Source organism: Phacochoerus africanus, chromosome 11, assembly GCF_016906955.1.
Source record: "Phacochoerus africanus isolate WHEZ1 chromosome 11, ROS_Pafr_v1, whole genome shotgun sequence".
Lineage (NCBI taxonomy): Eukaryota > Metazoa > Chordata > Mammalia > Artiodactyla > Suidae > Phacochoerus > Phacochoerus africanus.
The window spans coordinates 101,431,422-101,447,402 of record NC_062554.1 but is presented as its reverse complement, the minus strand read 5'-3'; the positions used below and the strand labels follow the sequence as shown (position 1 = coordinate 101,447,402).

General features: G+C 43.2%; 1 protein-coding gene across 1 annotated transcript in view; it reads right to left on the bottom strand.

The window, feature by feature from the left end:
- Window positions 1–15,981, bottom strand: part of MAGI2 (membrane associated guanylate kinase, WW and PDZ domain containing 2) — a 1,320,860-nt gene that overhangs the window by 60,156 nt on the left and 1,244,723 nt on the right. Inside the window, exon 20 of the mRNA XM_047751755.1 lies at window positions 7,508–7,646. Within this exon, the coding sequence (XP_047607711.1) occupies window positions 7,508–7,646 (139 nt within the window). The remainder of the gene's footprint in view (window positions 1–7,507; window positions 7,647–15,981) is intronic.

Below are 15,981 nucleotides of genomic sequence, written 5' to 3'. Positions count from 1 at the left end.
TCGAATCAGAGCTGTGGCTGCAGGGCTCCACCATAGCCACAGCAACGTGGGATCTGAGCCGAGTCTGTGACCTACACCACAGCTCATGGCAATGCTTAACCCACTGAGCAAGACCAGGGATTGAACCAGTGTCTTTATGGATTCTAGCTGGGCTCTTTTCTGCTAAGCCACAACGGGAACTCCCAGGCTTTCTTTTCTCTTAAACTTGACCTCTGATCTCCACTCCTCCCCTGCCCTCCACGTGAAAAGCATTCTCTTGAATTTGTGACTTCCTTGAGGTCTGTCCCAGTACTCTTAGAATATTCAGCAGTGTTTCTTCTAAGAAGGCTGACTTCTCCCTGGACTTCTGCAGAAGCAGCCCTCTCTTGGGAGAGCTTAGCTTCACGTTAAGGGAAGCCAGGGAAAGTTCTTCCCAGAGCCTAAGATATGAGTCCAGCAGGAGTTACTGGATACATGTGGGAGCCCTTCTCAGTGTGGTTTGGGAAAGATGTCTTTCCTTCACTCATCTCCTCCAACAATTTAAGTGGGAACTGAAGGAGGTTGGACCTCAAGAATTAAATTAGTTCTTCTTGATTGATTTCTTGGTTACTTTGTGGTCCAAAACATTTTCTCAGAGTCCTAAATACCTAACAAGTGAGGACTGGGGGAAGCGGGTCCCTTAAAGAGTGGGTCCTTAAGGAAAATACCACGTTTGTTGGAAAGGATCTCCAAAAAGAAGGAATATCAACATAGTCCAGGGTTTCCAATACAATAGCGTGAAGAAATGGGATTTTTACCTTCATCCTCAAAACACCTTAATGAATGAGGTTTTGGCTGAGCAGTGGGGAAAAGAATTTCAGAGGTGCGTATCCTTTAAGGAAGCCCCTGCTTCTGACTCTATGAAAGGCACTCTTTGGAAGTTTGATGGTTAGAGAATTTCCTGGGATTCCCTAAATGCTGCCAAGAGCAGTCTGGAGCCTCGTTGCCAAGGAGGAATGCTCTTCTCTGTATGCTGTAGCCAGAATTCTGCCTGACAGCTTGTCCTCTTCCCTGGGTCTGTCTCAGGAGAGGTGGACTGGAGTGATTTGTAGAAGCGCTCATGGAAAAGGAAGATACACTCAACCATGAATGTCAGAAGCCGAAATTAAATTTCAGAATTTATTAGTGAAGCAAGCTGCCTTTGCCCTATTAAAAATGCAGGTGAAATAGGGCAAAGGCCATGGAACCATTTAAAGCTCCTCTAAACGTGGTCTCTGAGGAAGAGGCAAAGGCCATGGCGACTCACCCAGGTCTTTTACGGTGGGGGCAGAGCTGTGCACCATAGACGCCTTAGGGGGTGGGCGTACAGTGCTCCAGGGCCCCTGGCTGAGGGCCCCAGGAGGGGAAGAGCAATGATTAGCAAATTTGCTCGACAGAGTTTTAGCTCACTAACTTGGCCTTTAGAATAATTCAGACAAGGTCTGAGAGGAAATTTACCCATACTCAGTGAGTCTCTTCTTCAGAAAAGTACAAATTATTCGTATCAACACTACAAAGGAAATGCTTAACAAAGCAAAGCCGAGTGCTTCTCAAGGATCCTTAACACGCTAAAAGTACGTATTAAATGCCATGAATAATTAATGAAACCCATTAATTTATCAACTGTTAAATGTATCCTCATTCTTAGACTGTCAGCTGACCGAGGGCAGGACTGTATCCTACCTTCAGTGCCTGTAAAGTGCCCTGCACATGGGTGCTCAGAAAAATGCTGGTTTAGTTGAGGAAATAGTCATGACATTAATTAATGACAGGAATGACAGGATCTGCCTCACATGAAATATTTGGTAGGAGTATAATGCCTGGAGTTGATCTTTGTCTGATCAGGGAAGAAAGGACTTGAACAAATAATTGTAAACACGATTATAGGGGTATGCTTATAACTTTCACATGCTAATGCTTATTCTTAAAGAAGAATAAACAAATAAGCACTGCTTATTGTCCTATAAGTAGAGACTGGTACTGCTTAATCTGGTGCTCTGATATTATTGTATTTCATTTTTATTTACTGATAAAGGAAATCAGTTAATTACTGATTAAACTATTTAGTCCATTCATTTTTTTCATTCATTTTTTTGAGCATGGCTCAAATAGATTATTTCTCAACTTGCTCAGCGCAGTTTTATTATACTTATACAATGTAAGCCATTTCATTTACCTAAGGCCTGTAATAGTCAAAACCTATCAAAGACACAATTAACTTTGAAAATGGAAATGTAGGCAGGAGGCTAACTCATGGATTGGCCATTTCTTTTCCCAAAGGGAGGCGTAGGCATTTGCCCTTCAGTGTTCCCAAGGGCATTCAAAGAATTTTGCTTTCTCCTGGTAACCCTGCCTGGCCTCCTTAGACCATTGAGACAATTTACTGTTGAACTTGCTTCAGCATTCTCATCCTAAAGACCTGCAGTGCTGCTTTTTAAGAGAATCAACAGGCCAGACCACCAACCAAGACTGGAAAGCCTAATTTTGTTTTCTTTATTTTGATCGGTTTGAACAGCAACTATGACCAGGGGAAGGCTCGGCATTGGTCTGAATGGCTTGTGGAGGAAATTCCGCCCCCCCCAGGGGTACCTCTATTGACCCTGGCTTTGGCGCTGCGGCTCCGTGTGTACAGCATCCCTGTAATCTCTGAACGCTAATGAAGGACATCCGTATTTCAGAGCAGGAAGCTGATTTCCATAATGTATCGCTAGGCAGTTTCAGAACCAGGACGCGTGCTTTCTTTTCTCCCAACCTTTTAAGACTGAGTTAGAATAGCAACACCCAGTGTTAAGCAGGGGCACTGCTTTTGCTGTATCATCTTTGGAGAATTTCCTCAGTATAGTGGAGTCAAGTTTCCTTCTTCCTGCCGGGGTGTTGAGAGGCACATGTCAGGGGAGGCGGGGGGTGGGGGGGGGGTGGGGGGACCCAAGTGCTCGCTGAGTTTATAATCAACAAATTCTTCTCCTGAGGACTGGAGTGCAGCTGAAGGGTCTATCTCCTGAGTAGCTCTTTCAAGGACTTAACCATGAAAGCAGCTCCTCCTTCGAAGCTCTTATCTTTCCCACCCTCCTCACAGCTGCTCCATCACCTCTGTGCACAGCGACCACAACTTCGTGGCTGCGCCTGCCGATTTATGCCTCTGAACTGGCTGAAGTGTCGCCTGCCGATTAGCCTCAGGGTAATTATAGTTGGCATATTTGCAGCATATTTATCTCCTTCCTCAGCTCACTTGGCTTCACGCTGACTTTGTTTAGTCAACAATCTGACAGATTACCCTGGGTTTTTTTTTTTTTTTTTTTTTTCTTCTTCTTCTTTCCATTGTACCTGTGCTTATCTCCCAGTCACAGATCACCTTAAGGACTTTGAGCGAGAGTTTCCTATTTCTCTTGGCTGAGAATAGCTTTTCCCTGACCTGTCCAAGAGTCCAGATAAGGGTCTTGCTTCAAAGCTGCTCTGAATTCTGTAGGTATCAGACAGGGGGCTGGTGGTTATCATCTAAACCCCTCCAGAGGCTGTTGTTTTCCTGTCTTCTCACCTTCAGAGTTCAATCTCAACCGGGCTGGGTTAAGCCTGAACACTGCCCTAAGAGGTAACATCTCCTATCCATTCTGAGAACTCCCTTTAATGATCTTTTAAGGCTGGATTTCATGCCAAGTTTGGGATCTTAAAGGGCAAACAAAGGAAATAAACACAGGCTTAAACTCAGAGTTGACAGAAAAATCATTTTTCCTGTCATTAAGGGTACATTTGGCCAAAGTGGGTTATATTCTTGGTTACATCAACTAGTGAGTGCAAGCATTTTCTTTCATTGTTCTAGTTGCTGTTATTTTGTTCTGTTGCCTGTACCCCTTGCCGATTTTATGAAATACACTCTGGTCTATTTTGGACAAAAAAAAATCTCTTCCATGAAATAGCCTCTTTAGCTGGTGTTGGAGGAATTGTGATGTTTCTTAGCTGTGAGCTCTCATACACTGGTATCATCCGTGCAGTCTGTGGATGTGGCTAGCTCCTGGTACAGGAATGAGTTCCCAGAGTGGGTGTGTGACTGCTGTTCTTAGAAAGGCCTCTTTGCAGGGCTGGTCCTTGCTGGCATCTGGGAACATGACTGATAATTTGCTCCCTACGCGGATATAAACCTTTCCAATGTCATAAGGGTCTCTTACTGTATCTCACCTGTTTCTACAAACAATGTGGTCTATGCCATCACCTGCTTTCCTCCTGGGAGTGTGGAATTTTGGCAGGGTGCCTGCATGACCATCCCCCAGGAAAAGCCTTGGGTGCCTAGTCTCTAAGGAACTTTCCTGGGCAGCAACATCATCGCACATATGTTGCTGCGTTTCTGTTGCTGTAGGAAGAATGCTCTCTGGGTGACCCCTCCTAGGAGATGGAAAGCATAAGGAAGCCAGTGTGTGGATGCCTCTGATTCCACCTGTGTTTCTTCCGTTGATGATCCCACTGGATCATTGTCATACATCTGAACTGTGAGTGCAAATCATATTCTGTGCCCCACAAATCTTATAAGCAAATATTTGAATGTGGGGTGGTCTTGGGGACCCTGAAACAGCCTCCTCATTAGTTGCTGTGAGATTCTAGAAATATCCTTTTTTGATGGCATCATCCTCAAAAATGATGACCCAGGAGTTCCCACTGTGGTACAGTGGGTTAAGGATCCAGTGTTACCACAGCTGTGGTGTAGGTTGCAGCTGTAGCTCAGATTCAGATTCAGTCCCTGGCCTGGGAACTTCCATATGCTGCCAGTGTGGCCAAAAAAAAAAAAAAAAAAAGTTGATCTGATCCCTAAACTTCTTGGTTTCTCATGCCTAATTTCAGCTAAATTTGCCTGAAGAACTAATGTTTACTTAGTTTATGACTATTCTTTTACTTCCCTAGTGGAGATTGCTTTACTCTATTTATTCTTTTGTGACATCATCTGTAAAATTATTTTACAGGCAAAATCTATGCCAAATCTAACTTCAAAAGTAGCTGAGCCACAAGTAGCTTCAAAACTGTCTTAGCCGCAATGGGACCTCATCAGGTTAAGGGTCCTACGTTTTCTCTGTGAGGATGCAGATTTGATCCCTGGCCTTGCTCAGTGGGTTAAAGATCCAGCATTGCCACAAGCTTTGGTGTAGGCGGCAGATGCCAGTTCGAGTCTGGCATTATTTGCTGTGGCTGTGGCATAGGCTGGCAGCTGCAGCTCCAATTCAACCCCTAGCCCAGGAACGAACTTCCATATGCTGCAGGTTCAGCCATAAGAAGGAAAAATAAAAGTAGCTGACAAGCTCCATCATTATCAGTGCCTATGACTGAATGTTACATTTTAGAAGAATGTATGTAGAAGAAATGCTGCAATACCACTAGAGTTAACAGTATTTTTGATGGGTCCCTCAAAAGTGTGCCCAGATACATGACAAACTCTCTGTGTTGGTTAATTTTATTTTATTTTTTGTTTTCATTTATTTATTTTTTTGCTTTTTAGGGCCACACTTGAGGCATGTGGAGTTTCTCAGACTAGGGGTCAAATTGGAGCTGTAGCTGCCGGCCTACACCACAGCCACAACGTAGGATCTGAGCCGTGTCTGCAACCTACACCATAGCTCACAGCAACAATGGATTCTTAACCCACTGAGCAAGGCCAGGGATTGAACCTGCATCCTCATGGATGCTAGTCAGATTCGTTAACTGCTGAGCCACATCGGGAACTCCTGTTGGTTAATTTTAGGATTTACCCTGAACTAGATATTTTCAGATGCCATCAAGAACTAATGGGATAATGTCAACATGATCGTGAATATTTGTGTTGTTCAGAAACATGTCTTTATGTTTTTGCTCTGGGGCAGCTTCGTGCTCATGCATCTGGGTTATGCCACACGTTGGTCATCAGGGACTGTTCTAACTGCTCTCTGTAGAGCAGCAGCTGGTGTGGTAGATGCTAAGAGTACGGACCAAAAAGTGATTCTACAAAAAGAACAGAAAGTTCAGGATAGCTTTGTTGTTCAAATTAACTTTTTAAAGAGTAATGTGTTAGGGCAATAAGATCAACATTCACTCTATGAGAATCCCTGGTTATAAAAAATAGGTTTTGCCATGGAGTGAAACACACCTTTAAAATGAGGTCTTTTTCAGAAGTGATGGGATCTCATAGGTTGGTTTCATATTCCTGAATCCCTTCATGCTCAAGGGTGCAAAAAGATATTCTATTTTAAGAGTTCGGATTCTTTGCAAAGGGGTGGATGCCAGTGCCATTAAACAGGCTCGGGCCTGTGCTTATTGCTAATATTAATAATTTAAAATATTTTATTAGATCCAAATAGTAAGCATGGGAAGCTAGAAGGAAATATTTCCTTGGGTGTAGAGGCAGCACTACAGAAATTTCTAAACGCTGTCTTACCATCTAAATGTTGTCCTACCTAAATGCTTTGAGGTCTTGCCAGCCCTTCTTGTGGGCTTTGGGTGTGTTCAAGACCCTGGAAAAACATAAAATATTTAATGACCTTTCAAATCAGGTATTTCAACTGAATGTCGGACTATATCTGCCCTGCTGAATAAGGAAGTGTTCAGTCTCTTATTAGGTAACTTAGGCAGAAAACATAATTTGAGAAGAAAAAGTATCATTTAGATTTTTTCTTGGAGGGGGTGAGGAATGGAGGGATGAAAAATGAGTCAATTTTATCTAGATCAACAATTTGAGCTACTTATTCAGATCAGCAATTAGCTCCTATTTCCCTAATCTGGACAGGTATTCTCTGCACTGCTCTTTATTAATGTCTGTCTGTCTGTGTCTGCCTCTCTGTCATTCCCTGAGATAAATTAAAGACCAGCTCAGGTTTCTCTGCATTTCATGCAAGGACCATACAGCAGTTTCTGATATACTTGAGTAATGTCAGTGTTGCCTTAAATGGGCCATTGGGAAATAACACTATTAAAGACTGCTGAAGGCAAATCTATTAATTAAAATGCACTTTAAAGCTTTCCTCAAAAACATCCAGATACACAACCTAAGAGTGAGTTTTTGGACTATCCCTAAATGCCAAAGAGATGCAACCATTGCATAAACTGAAATGTATGTTTTAGTCTTCACACCTTGAAGATTTGGTCTTGCTTGTCCCCTGGCAGCAGTTACATGTCCCACAGGACGGTCTGATGCATGAGCCATTATGGGAAATAACAGATAAATTACTGTGGACTCAAATGAACCCAGGACTTTCAGTCAAATTACAAAAGTTCAAATATATAAATGTGGCTGGATCTCCTAGCACACTCAGAGATGCCCCGAAAGGTCCTATATTGGCTACTTTCAACATTATCTAAATACAGGAGCAAAAGAGATAGCTCGCATGCATGTATATCTTGTGCTTAAATATATATATGTGTATATATCGATATTCTATTGATCACCGAATAGATATTTAGGTAGAACTAGAGAACTGATGTAGTTTTATAAATAAGCAAAGGCATTTACAGTACACAGCAGAGACGGAAAAAAAGTGAATTGAGACATGGAACATACCATACTCTGGCACTTGTCCTGTCCCACGCTTCAGCAGCAACCTCACTCTTCTTCCTCCAGATTTGATGAGCTCTATTGCTCTGGCGTGTGTCATGTCTCTCGTGCTCTCTCCATTGATCTCAATGATCTGATCTCCTACCTGTTAATTAAAGAAACATCAAGTCAGCTATAGATGGCTTTATACAAGTTGCATTTCTAGGAGATTAGAGAAGCAATTGTAGATGACTAGTTTCCAGAGGGCATCTGAACAATTTGGTTGCAACCTGCTGCTTCTTAGAGGAAGCTAATCCCTGGCTGCATCTTCAATCTGACCACCAGATTTTATTTATCTTTACAGAAATTCAAATATTAGACCATGGAGGTTGTAATGATATGTCACTTAGATTTAGCCAGTATGGCAGGGGCCATAGTTAAACTACTTAGGGTTTTCTTTAAAAAAAACTAGGAAATATGTTTGATAGTGCAATTCAAAATAAGCTGACACCTCTGCTTTGAATCAAGAAGTAAATATTTTAAAGCCTTTTCATTGAATACAAGCCAGCTTTGGGCTCAGGCAGCATCTAATTCAGCGTGTTGGATGGGATGATTGGTTTTTGGGCCCCTCTGAGAATTTTTGTTATGCATCATTTAAATTTCCCTGGGTGCTATTGTGATATCGCCTTCTTTGTAAATAGTGGTTGGTTGATATTCAAGTTTGATGATGAATTTTCTATCACAGTCAAAGCTTTGAATTAAGGATGAGATTCTCCATTCTCCACACATGACTAATGCCCTTGCTAAATCTTTGCCATGCTTACACCTGGTTGCCAGAAACTGTTTGGTTAAATACCAATCCCTCTTGAATTGTGGGAAATGCCTGGGTTCCATAAGCAATTCCCATTTAGCCTTTGTGAACAGATATTTGGAATAAAAGAGGTTCCACCATGAGCACGTCGTGTAACTCCCACAGTACCATTTCAGTCAGGCACCTCTGAATTAAAATATGGTTCATTTCAGTGCAAGTCACTTAAGACAAATTAGTCAGAAAAAGCACAATGAGTTGCTTTGCAAAAATGCAATTTCAGTTGGGTCCCTGAAAGAAAGCAGATCTCAGCCTAAACTCAATAACACGGACGGAATTGCAAATACACTCCCTATGGGGGAGCACTCTCAAGGTGGGTACTGCTGGCTGGGTAAGAACAGGAACAGAAACTTGATGTCACAATGGCAAGAGGGTATTAGGATAAGCCCCTTCTCCCAAAGTGGGAGGAAAGAACAAACACGTCTTTACTGTAGCAAGGAAGTGACAACTCGACCCCAAAAGGATTCTCTAAGGGGCAAGAATTCTGGTGTAATGAAGGTAAGGACGGTCCCCGTGTATGCTCGGTGGCCTTCGGAAGTGTGGTTTTTAAGGCAGTGGAAGAGGTTGGCCCATTGGCACGACCTTCACATTCCACAGAATAATCACAACAGACAGGACTAAATTAACTTATTTTAGGGCCATTGTTTGCACCATTTTTCTTTACTGGTCTCCTTTGCTGTTGTTTCCCAGGAGGCAACAGGCACAGCCTGAAGCCCAGCAGCTGGCAAGCCAGTGGCAGAAGTGGGACCCATTATTCCTCTCCCAGCTGTCCTCCCCCATGCCTAGAACCTCAAAGCACAGTATTAAACTGCAGACATAAAACAAAAGTTCCAATGAAGTTATTAGAATGGAGTCTTCATTCCTGGCCACTCTCTCCAGACTCACATGTCTGGAGATTACTAAACATCCTCACCCAGTTGCCCAGCTGGCTGCTCTAGCAGCATCAGCAGACGACTTACCATCTTTCTCGCAGAGCACTTTGCCCTCCCAACTCCTAATCCTAGTTAATAGCACAACCATCCACCCAAACCAGGAACTTGGGGGTCCTGCTGGGCTCCTAGCTCAATTCGGGCCCTTACCTGGATTATTCTAATACTCTTCTGTCACTCTCCCACCGATATCTTCTCATCATCACCACCGTCTAAGGGACAGCCCTCCCCATGGCCCCCAGGCATCATGCTGACCGAGGCATCTAGGTCCTTCCATATGCCACAGTTCTCCTGCCTTCTCCTCCTTATAGGCCCAGCGCTCACCCAACCTTCCTCAAGGGCAAGCTCTCTCCCCTGGCATGCATTGCTAGACCCTGACTTCTCCTCAACAGAAGTGTTCAATCCCTCTGTTCAGTCAGCACTGCACCCCACTCTGCTATCTATCACATCTCAATACAGAATTATGCCTCTCTGTCTTCCCTCGCAGACTTTGAGCTTCTTCACTCCACAGACAATTTCTCAGCACTGATCACATGCTGGACAGTCTGCCAGGGAGATCAGGTAAAGAGACATAAATGGTAGTTTCTATTTACAACATATTTTCAGTCTAGTTGGAGAGAAAGTGGATAAACAAGACAATTATAATTCAATATATCTTAGCTATGAGAGAGGTATTCACAAAGGGCAGAGGGAAGAGAAAGGAAGGGCCATCTAACTTTAGAGAGAGTGGGGCTGGAAGTCAAGGAGAGCTTCCTGGAGGTGGTGACAATCTCAATTGTGTTTTGAAGTATCAGGAGGAGTTCCCCAGGTGAATGACGAGAAAAAGCATTCTAGGTAGAGAGGGAAGCATATGAAAGACCCTGAGATGTGAGAGCATGGTATATTTTGGGAGGACCGCCAGTAGTTTACTCTGTCACTCAGGAGTTTGGGCTTTATTTTAAAGGCAACAGCAAAGCACTGAACATTTTGAACAGGGGTAACCTGACCTGGGAAGCAGAGTGGTGTTTAGAAATCTCCCTGAGACATTATGAAAAGTGGACTGGAGAGAAAATGAGAGACAAGAAGAGAGCTGAAGTTGTGAGAAACTGGGGGGCTGTAGGAAAGAAAATGACGGGATAAATGAGGGCAGGGACCAGGTCCCATTTGTCTCTGTATCTTGTGCAGGGTGCACTGTGTTTTTGAATGAATGAACACAGCATTTTCACATGGTTCATCTTGAGAACCACAGGGGAAAGAGTTATAAGCACTCTCAACTTCAAAATCAAACCTTGACAGACTACACAGCCTGAGGAGACTTCTGTCTCAAGACTGCCATTTCAACAAAAATCACATGGAAAGGGAAAGGAATCTAGTGGTGTGATAGAACTCGTCACGCTATTTGCACTCTCGTCACGTACTTTAGTATAGAGATACTTTCAACGTTTTCATTCTCTTGTCTGTTTGTTGTTTTCCCTTTCCCCTGCTGAGAGCTTTGAGAATTAAGGGAGAAAAAATTAGCAGGGGAGAGAGAAATGGTGGGCTGGAGGACTGCGCGGAGGTTGAGAAGCACAGGGGTTCCAGGGCTGCACAAGGGCTGGGCTGGAGTCTCCTACGTGGGCGTTTCAGGACTGCGCTCCAGTACGAGAGAAGGATGTTATTTTTATTGAGTTCCTAGGAGCCTAAGCTGACCTTTTGACTTGGCAGCTTTCCACGAGGGACCCCCTCAGAGGGAGAAGAATACAACTCGGATGCTGGTTGAATCGTGGTTCCTTGGTCCCTTGTCTAAGACTTTCAGCCTCCTCCCAAGCCCCTTCCCATTCCAGGGTAATAGTGGAGATAGTCTTCCTGGCTTCACTGAGAGCCTCAAGACTGCCATCTCCCCTTGCGAAATGACATAAATGGTAAAAGGGTCTACCTTTCATTTTCATCTCAATATCAGCCTTCTATATAGTCATTTTATAGGGAGCTCCCTGAATATGTTTAGGATGTGATTCCTTTCACTTCCATCCTCTTAGCTTCTGGCTGAATCAGAAGACAGGTTCGGCAGGGGGAGAAGAGCTTCTCTTGTTCCCTTCAGATCTTGCCTGATTTCAGGCAGCTGCCAGGGTGCAGCCACTTGAAGAGTCCCTTTCCTGCACACATGGGAATTGTTTGGGCGTGTCCATTTGATGGAGCCAATGGCAAACGTTTCAGGGATGAAGAAGACCAGTTGTGACTCTGATGTGATCTCCCTTTTCACAACCGCCACCATGGAGAGGTCTTCAACCGAGCTACGTTACTAAAAGGAAACTTTAAAGAGCTCCTCCATTTGCTCTTAGAGAATTTTTAAAGTATCAAATTCTAGTCAGAATTGAGAGAGAGAGAGATGGGGGAGGAGGGGGAGACTGGTGGAGAGAAGAGGGGTAGAGGAAGAGAGAGAGAAGAGGAGGAGGAGGAGGAGGATGGTGGTAGCGGGAGAGAGAGAGAGAAGAGAGAGACAGACACAGAGAGAGGGAGGACAAAAGGGAGAGAGAGAGACCCAAACCAGGTAGAGGTAATTCAGGAATGTGGTGTTGTTTGTGCAAGTCAGGGAGACGTCCAATGTAGGAAACCAACCAAAACACAAAAGATGAATTCTAGCTATCCATTTTCCCCCTCTATGGAAGAGATACTTTTGTCTGTGTTCCTTTGGGCACAGCAGTGTCTCAGGTGCAAGGCGGAGTGAGGTAAGACTGTCATCTCTTGGCCCAGCCTAAACAAGTCATGCATTTCTACTCATACATTTCTGCTCACATCTTGGCAGATCTTTCTTTAACACACCTATTACCAAATCCTGGAACTTGTTTGAGGCTCTGCAGGTAAAACTTCTCTTCTTCTTAGAAAGCTAAGGCAGGTGAAAGTTTCGGCATTGCATAGGCAGTTAATAGTTCAGGTGGTGAAAAAAAACTTTCAACTCTGTACTGTATGCATTTTTGTACTTCAGTCATACAGAAAGTATTTGGTTTGGCTCAATTAAATCTTTATAAGGAATATATTAATCCTGAATTCATTTTAGCCTCAAGTCATGGTAGCTTCTGCTCAAAGCTTGCTTGGCCATCTGCACAAACATGCCTGCCTGGTTGCAGTCAGTTAATTGACCTCCTGCACCACAGGGACATATCTCGCATGATTATACGTGACTGAAGTGATCCTAGATTCTAATTAGGTGTAAGGAATCGAGCTCCTTTAGAATTTCATGCCAACCCACAATCAATCTCTCTCATCCTTGTTTCATGAGAGACATAGCTGAGGACCATGTGTGTGGCTAATGATCTGGTTAGTTTCGTCATAATTCTCCCCTGATAGGCTGGTTTCTCCTGCTGACTCTGACCCTGTCATGAGCAGCAAACCCATACCTACTGCTTTTGTGCCATCTACACCTGTCACAATCCCTGACAAGCCGGCCCTCGATTAGTCACGGCGGAGTAAATGACTATTAGGTTTGCTTTTCAGTTATAGTAACTGTCTTCATTTTCATGACACACAAAGTTCAGCTTCCCTACACCTCTGCTTACCTTAAAGCTTTCTTGAAATCCTGCCTTAGGCACGTGTAGCCAAACCATAACCATTTCAGTAGTACTTATAGGAGACCAAATGAGGTTTCAGTAATGGTGACCTACAAAGATTGTTAGTGATGGGCATGTTATCATTATGGAAAACAAATGCTAAATGATGGAGAGACAGGGGAAGGAAGGCGGAGCCTGAATGAAAGCAGAAAAAAGAAAAAAATTGGAATTAGGGTCTTCCTTTCTGCCTGCCGCAGGCATTGCCACTGGGACCTCTGACACCAGGATGCCTGGGCCTTAATGGTCCTGCTGGAGCAAAGGACAGGCTCATTTTCAACTTGAGAGTAACCTTGAATGTGTCATGGCTATTTTCACAATTCACCTTTATTAGATATTATTTAATAACTATTACAGTAAAAATCTCTTCCAAGGAGTTTCCCTGAGTGCTTTGGTTACTTTCCCATGTCCCCGTGAGACTGCTGATGGATTGAGTCGGATGGGATCTAAGTTCTACCACAGGGCCTGGCTCTGGTTATAAACTGCTCTGTCCGAATGCCTTAGCAAGGCACAGGAGTCCATTGAGTCAGCAGGCTCTTTCAGGAAGAGCTTTTAATCTCACTGGAAATTGAAATACCTCTCTGAGAGGCCTGGAACTCTAGATTTTATTTACCTCAATTAATTTATATGTTGAAATCTGTCTGAGACTCCATATTATGTTCTAGACAGTAATTGCTTGAAACATCCCAGGAGTTCCCTGGTGACCTAGTGGTTAAGGATTCAGCAGCTTTGTCACTGCTGTGGCTTAGGTTTGATCCCTGGCCTGGGAACATCGGCATGCTGTGGGTGCAGTGAAAAGAAAGAAAGGAGAGAGAGAGAGAGAAAGGAAAGAGAGAAAGAAAAGCAAGAAAGAGGGAGAGAGAGAAAGAAAGGAAGAATAGAGAGAGAGAAAGAAAGAGGAGGAGAGAGAAAGAAAGGAAGGAAGAAAGAAAATATCCCAACATCTTTTAAGAAACATTCTCCAAAGAGAAGTGTGAAAGTTCCCTGGTGGATTTGCAGAAAAGCCCTTAATCAGTGTTATACCTGAGCACATACTTGCGTGGAAGGGTCATGAAGGTGAGGGGAACAAGAAGTTAAGGGGCTCCTGCAGGGTTCTGAGGGATTACCCCTTGATGTGGGTGGTGTACCTTATGCCTTGTTTTCTTATTTGTATATCTGCCTTATAGAAAAGATTTAGTTTGAGCTCAAAAAATGTTCAGTCTTTGATTTGGGCACAGTGGGGCCTTGGCTTCTCACTGAGGTCAGGGGGCAGCTTTGGTGGAGATTCTGGGGGAGCTCTTCATTCAGGGGCTTCCATTTCTCATTCTTCCTTCTAAAATCTGCTAAATTAAAACATGGAAGTATATGTGAACTTTAAAGATGATGCAGTAGCCCAGTTGTGGACGTCAACTCTATAAATCAGTATCTTTCTCACCAAAACTTTTCCTCTGTTCTTGTCAAAGAGTACCAACACCAGTGGCATACAGGGAATTTTATTAGATGGCTCTTTTTACCCCCCTAAATCTTATGCTTCTAAGGCTTTTAGATGGTGTGGATGTCTCCTTCTCTAGATCCCCCTACCCCTGCTATATGCATGCTTTCTGGGTGAAGCAGTTTTCTTTCTGGGCCTTTGCACAAGCTATTTCCTCTGTTAAGAATCTTCCTTTCCCCATTCAAATAGCTAAATCCTACTCATCCCTTAGGATAGACCTCAGGTATGCTCGTATCCACAGAGTCTTCTATGATCTCATCAGACTGGGTTGGGGGCCTTTCACCAGGGTTTCTTTAAAACATGGCCCTCCATTACCATGGGTTTCAAATCTGAGGATTCAACCAACTGTGAATTAAAAATATTAAAAAAAAAAAAAAATTCCAGAGAGATCTGAAAAGCAAAACTTGAATTTGCCATGCCCAGCAACAATTTACATAGTATTTCCACTGTATTTATAAGCACTTCCATAGCATCTATTTTTGATATTATGACCTAATATCAAATCTAGAGATGACCAAGTATAATCAAGTATATAAGTAGTTTATATGCCATTTTATCTAAGAGACTTGAGCACCCTTGGCTTTTGGTATCTGCAGGAGTCCTGGAACACTGGCTGAATGGATACTGAGGGAAGACTGTATTGACCTTGGCCATCACAACATTGTAAGCCCTCCTAAGGCAGGTACACAGTCACAGGGAAAGAAGACCCACATGTATTTGTTCCATGGAGATGAACAATCAAAAGGAGAAGGTTTTCAGAAGCTGTTTTTTGACTGCATGCTCCCTATTGTTTAAACCAAATTTAAGCAAGATGTGTAAAAAGTTTCAAATGTAGGGAGTTCCCATCGTGGCTCAGTGGTTAACGAATCCAACTAGGAACCATGAGGTTGCAGGTTCAATCCCTGGCCTTGCTCAGTGGGTTCAGGATCCAGCGTTGCCATGAGCTGTGGTGTAGGTCGCAGACGTGGCTTGGATCCCACGTTGCTGTGGCTCTGGTGCAGGCCGGTGGCTACAGCTCCCAGATTGGACCCCCAGCCTGGGAACTTCCATATGCTGTGGGAGCTGCCCAAGAAATAGCAAAAAAAGACAAAAAAAAAGAAGAAAAAGTTTCAAATTTGGTTTCAGGTCAAGCAGACTTGACCATTATCAAATAACACAGTGTATGTAAGTACCTTGTAAACTCTAAACTATACAAATATAATCAGTTATTAGTACTTGTGGTAGTTATTATCATCATCATTGTCAGCATAAGAGAGAAAAAATTGAAACATAGTGGTAAGCGCTTTACACTGAATCTAGGAGAAAAGCTGCTGAGCTGCTAAAAAATGTATTTAATGGAAAAAGGAAGCAAGTAGTTTTCTGAAAATATCACTGAGAGGTTAAGAAACCTCCAAATCTTCTGTTGGTTTGGTAAGTACTACCTTTTAGGAATTCTTATAGGATATTAAAGCTATTTTTAATTCTACAATTTTGATAAATAGTTCTTAGAAAAAGGACCTCCTTGAAGGCTGGCCAAATAATCCGAACCCTAAAGTAGGACAGAGGGATAACTGCAAGTATGGTGACAGATGGGAATACAAAGAAGGAGATTTTAAAGACAAGCTGGTTGAAGCAAAATCTTTTCCACGAAGGCAAAAATAAGCCCAGCCATTCCATTTTCATATGCCAGTGTG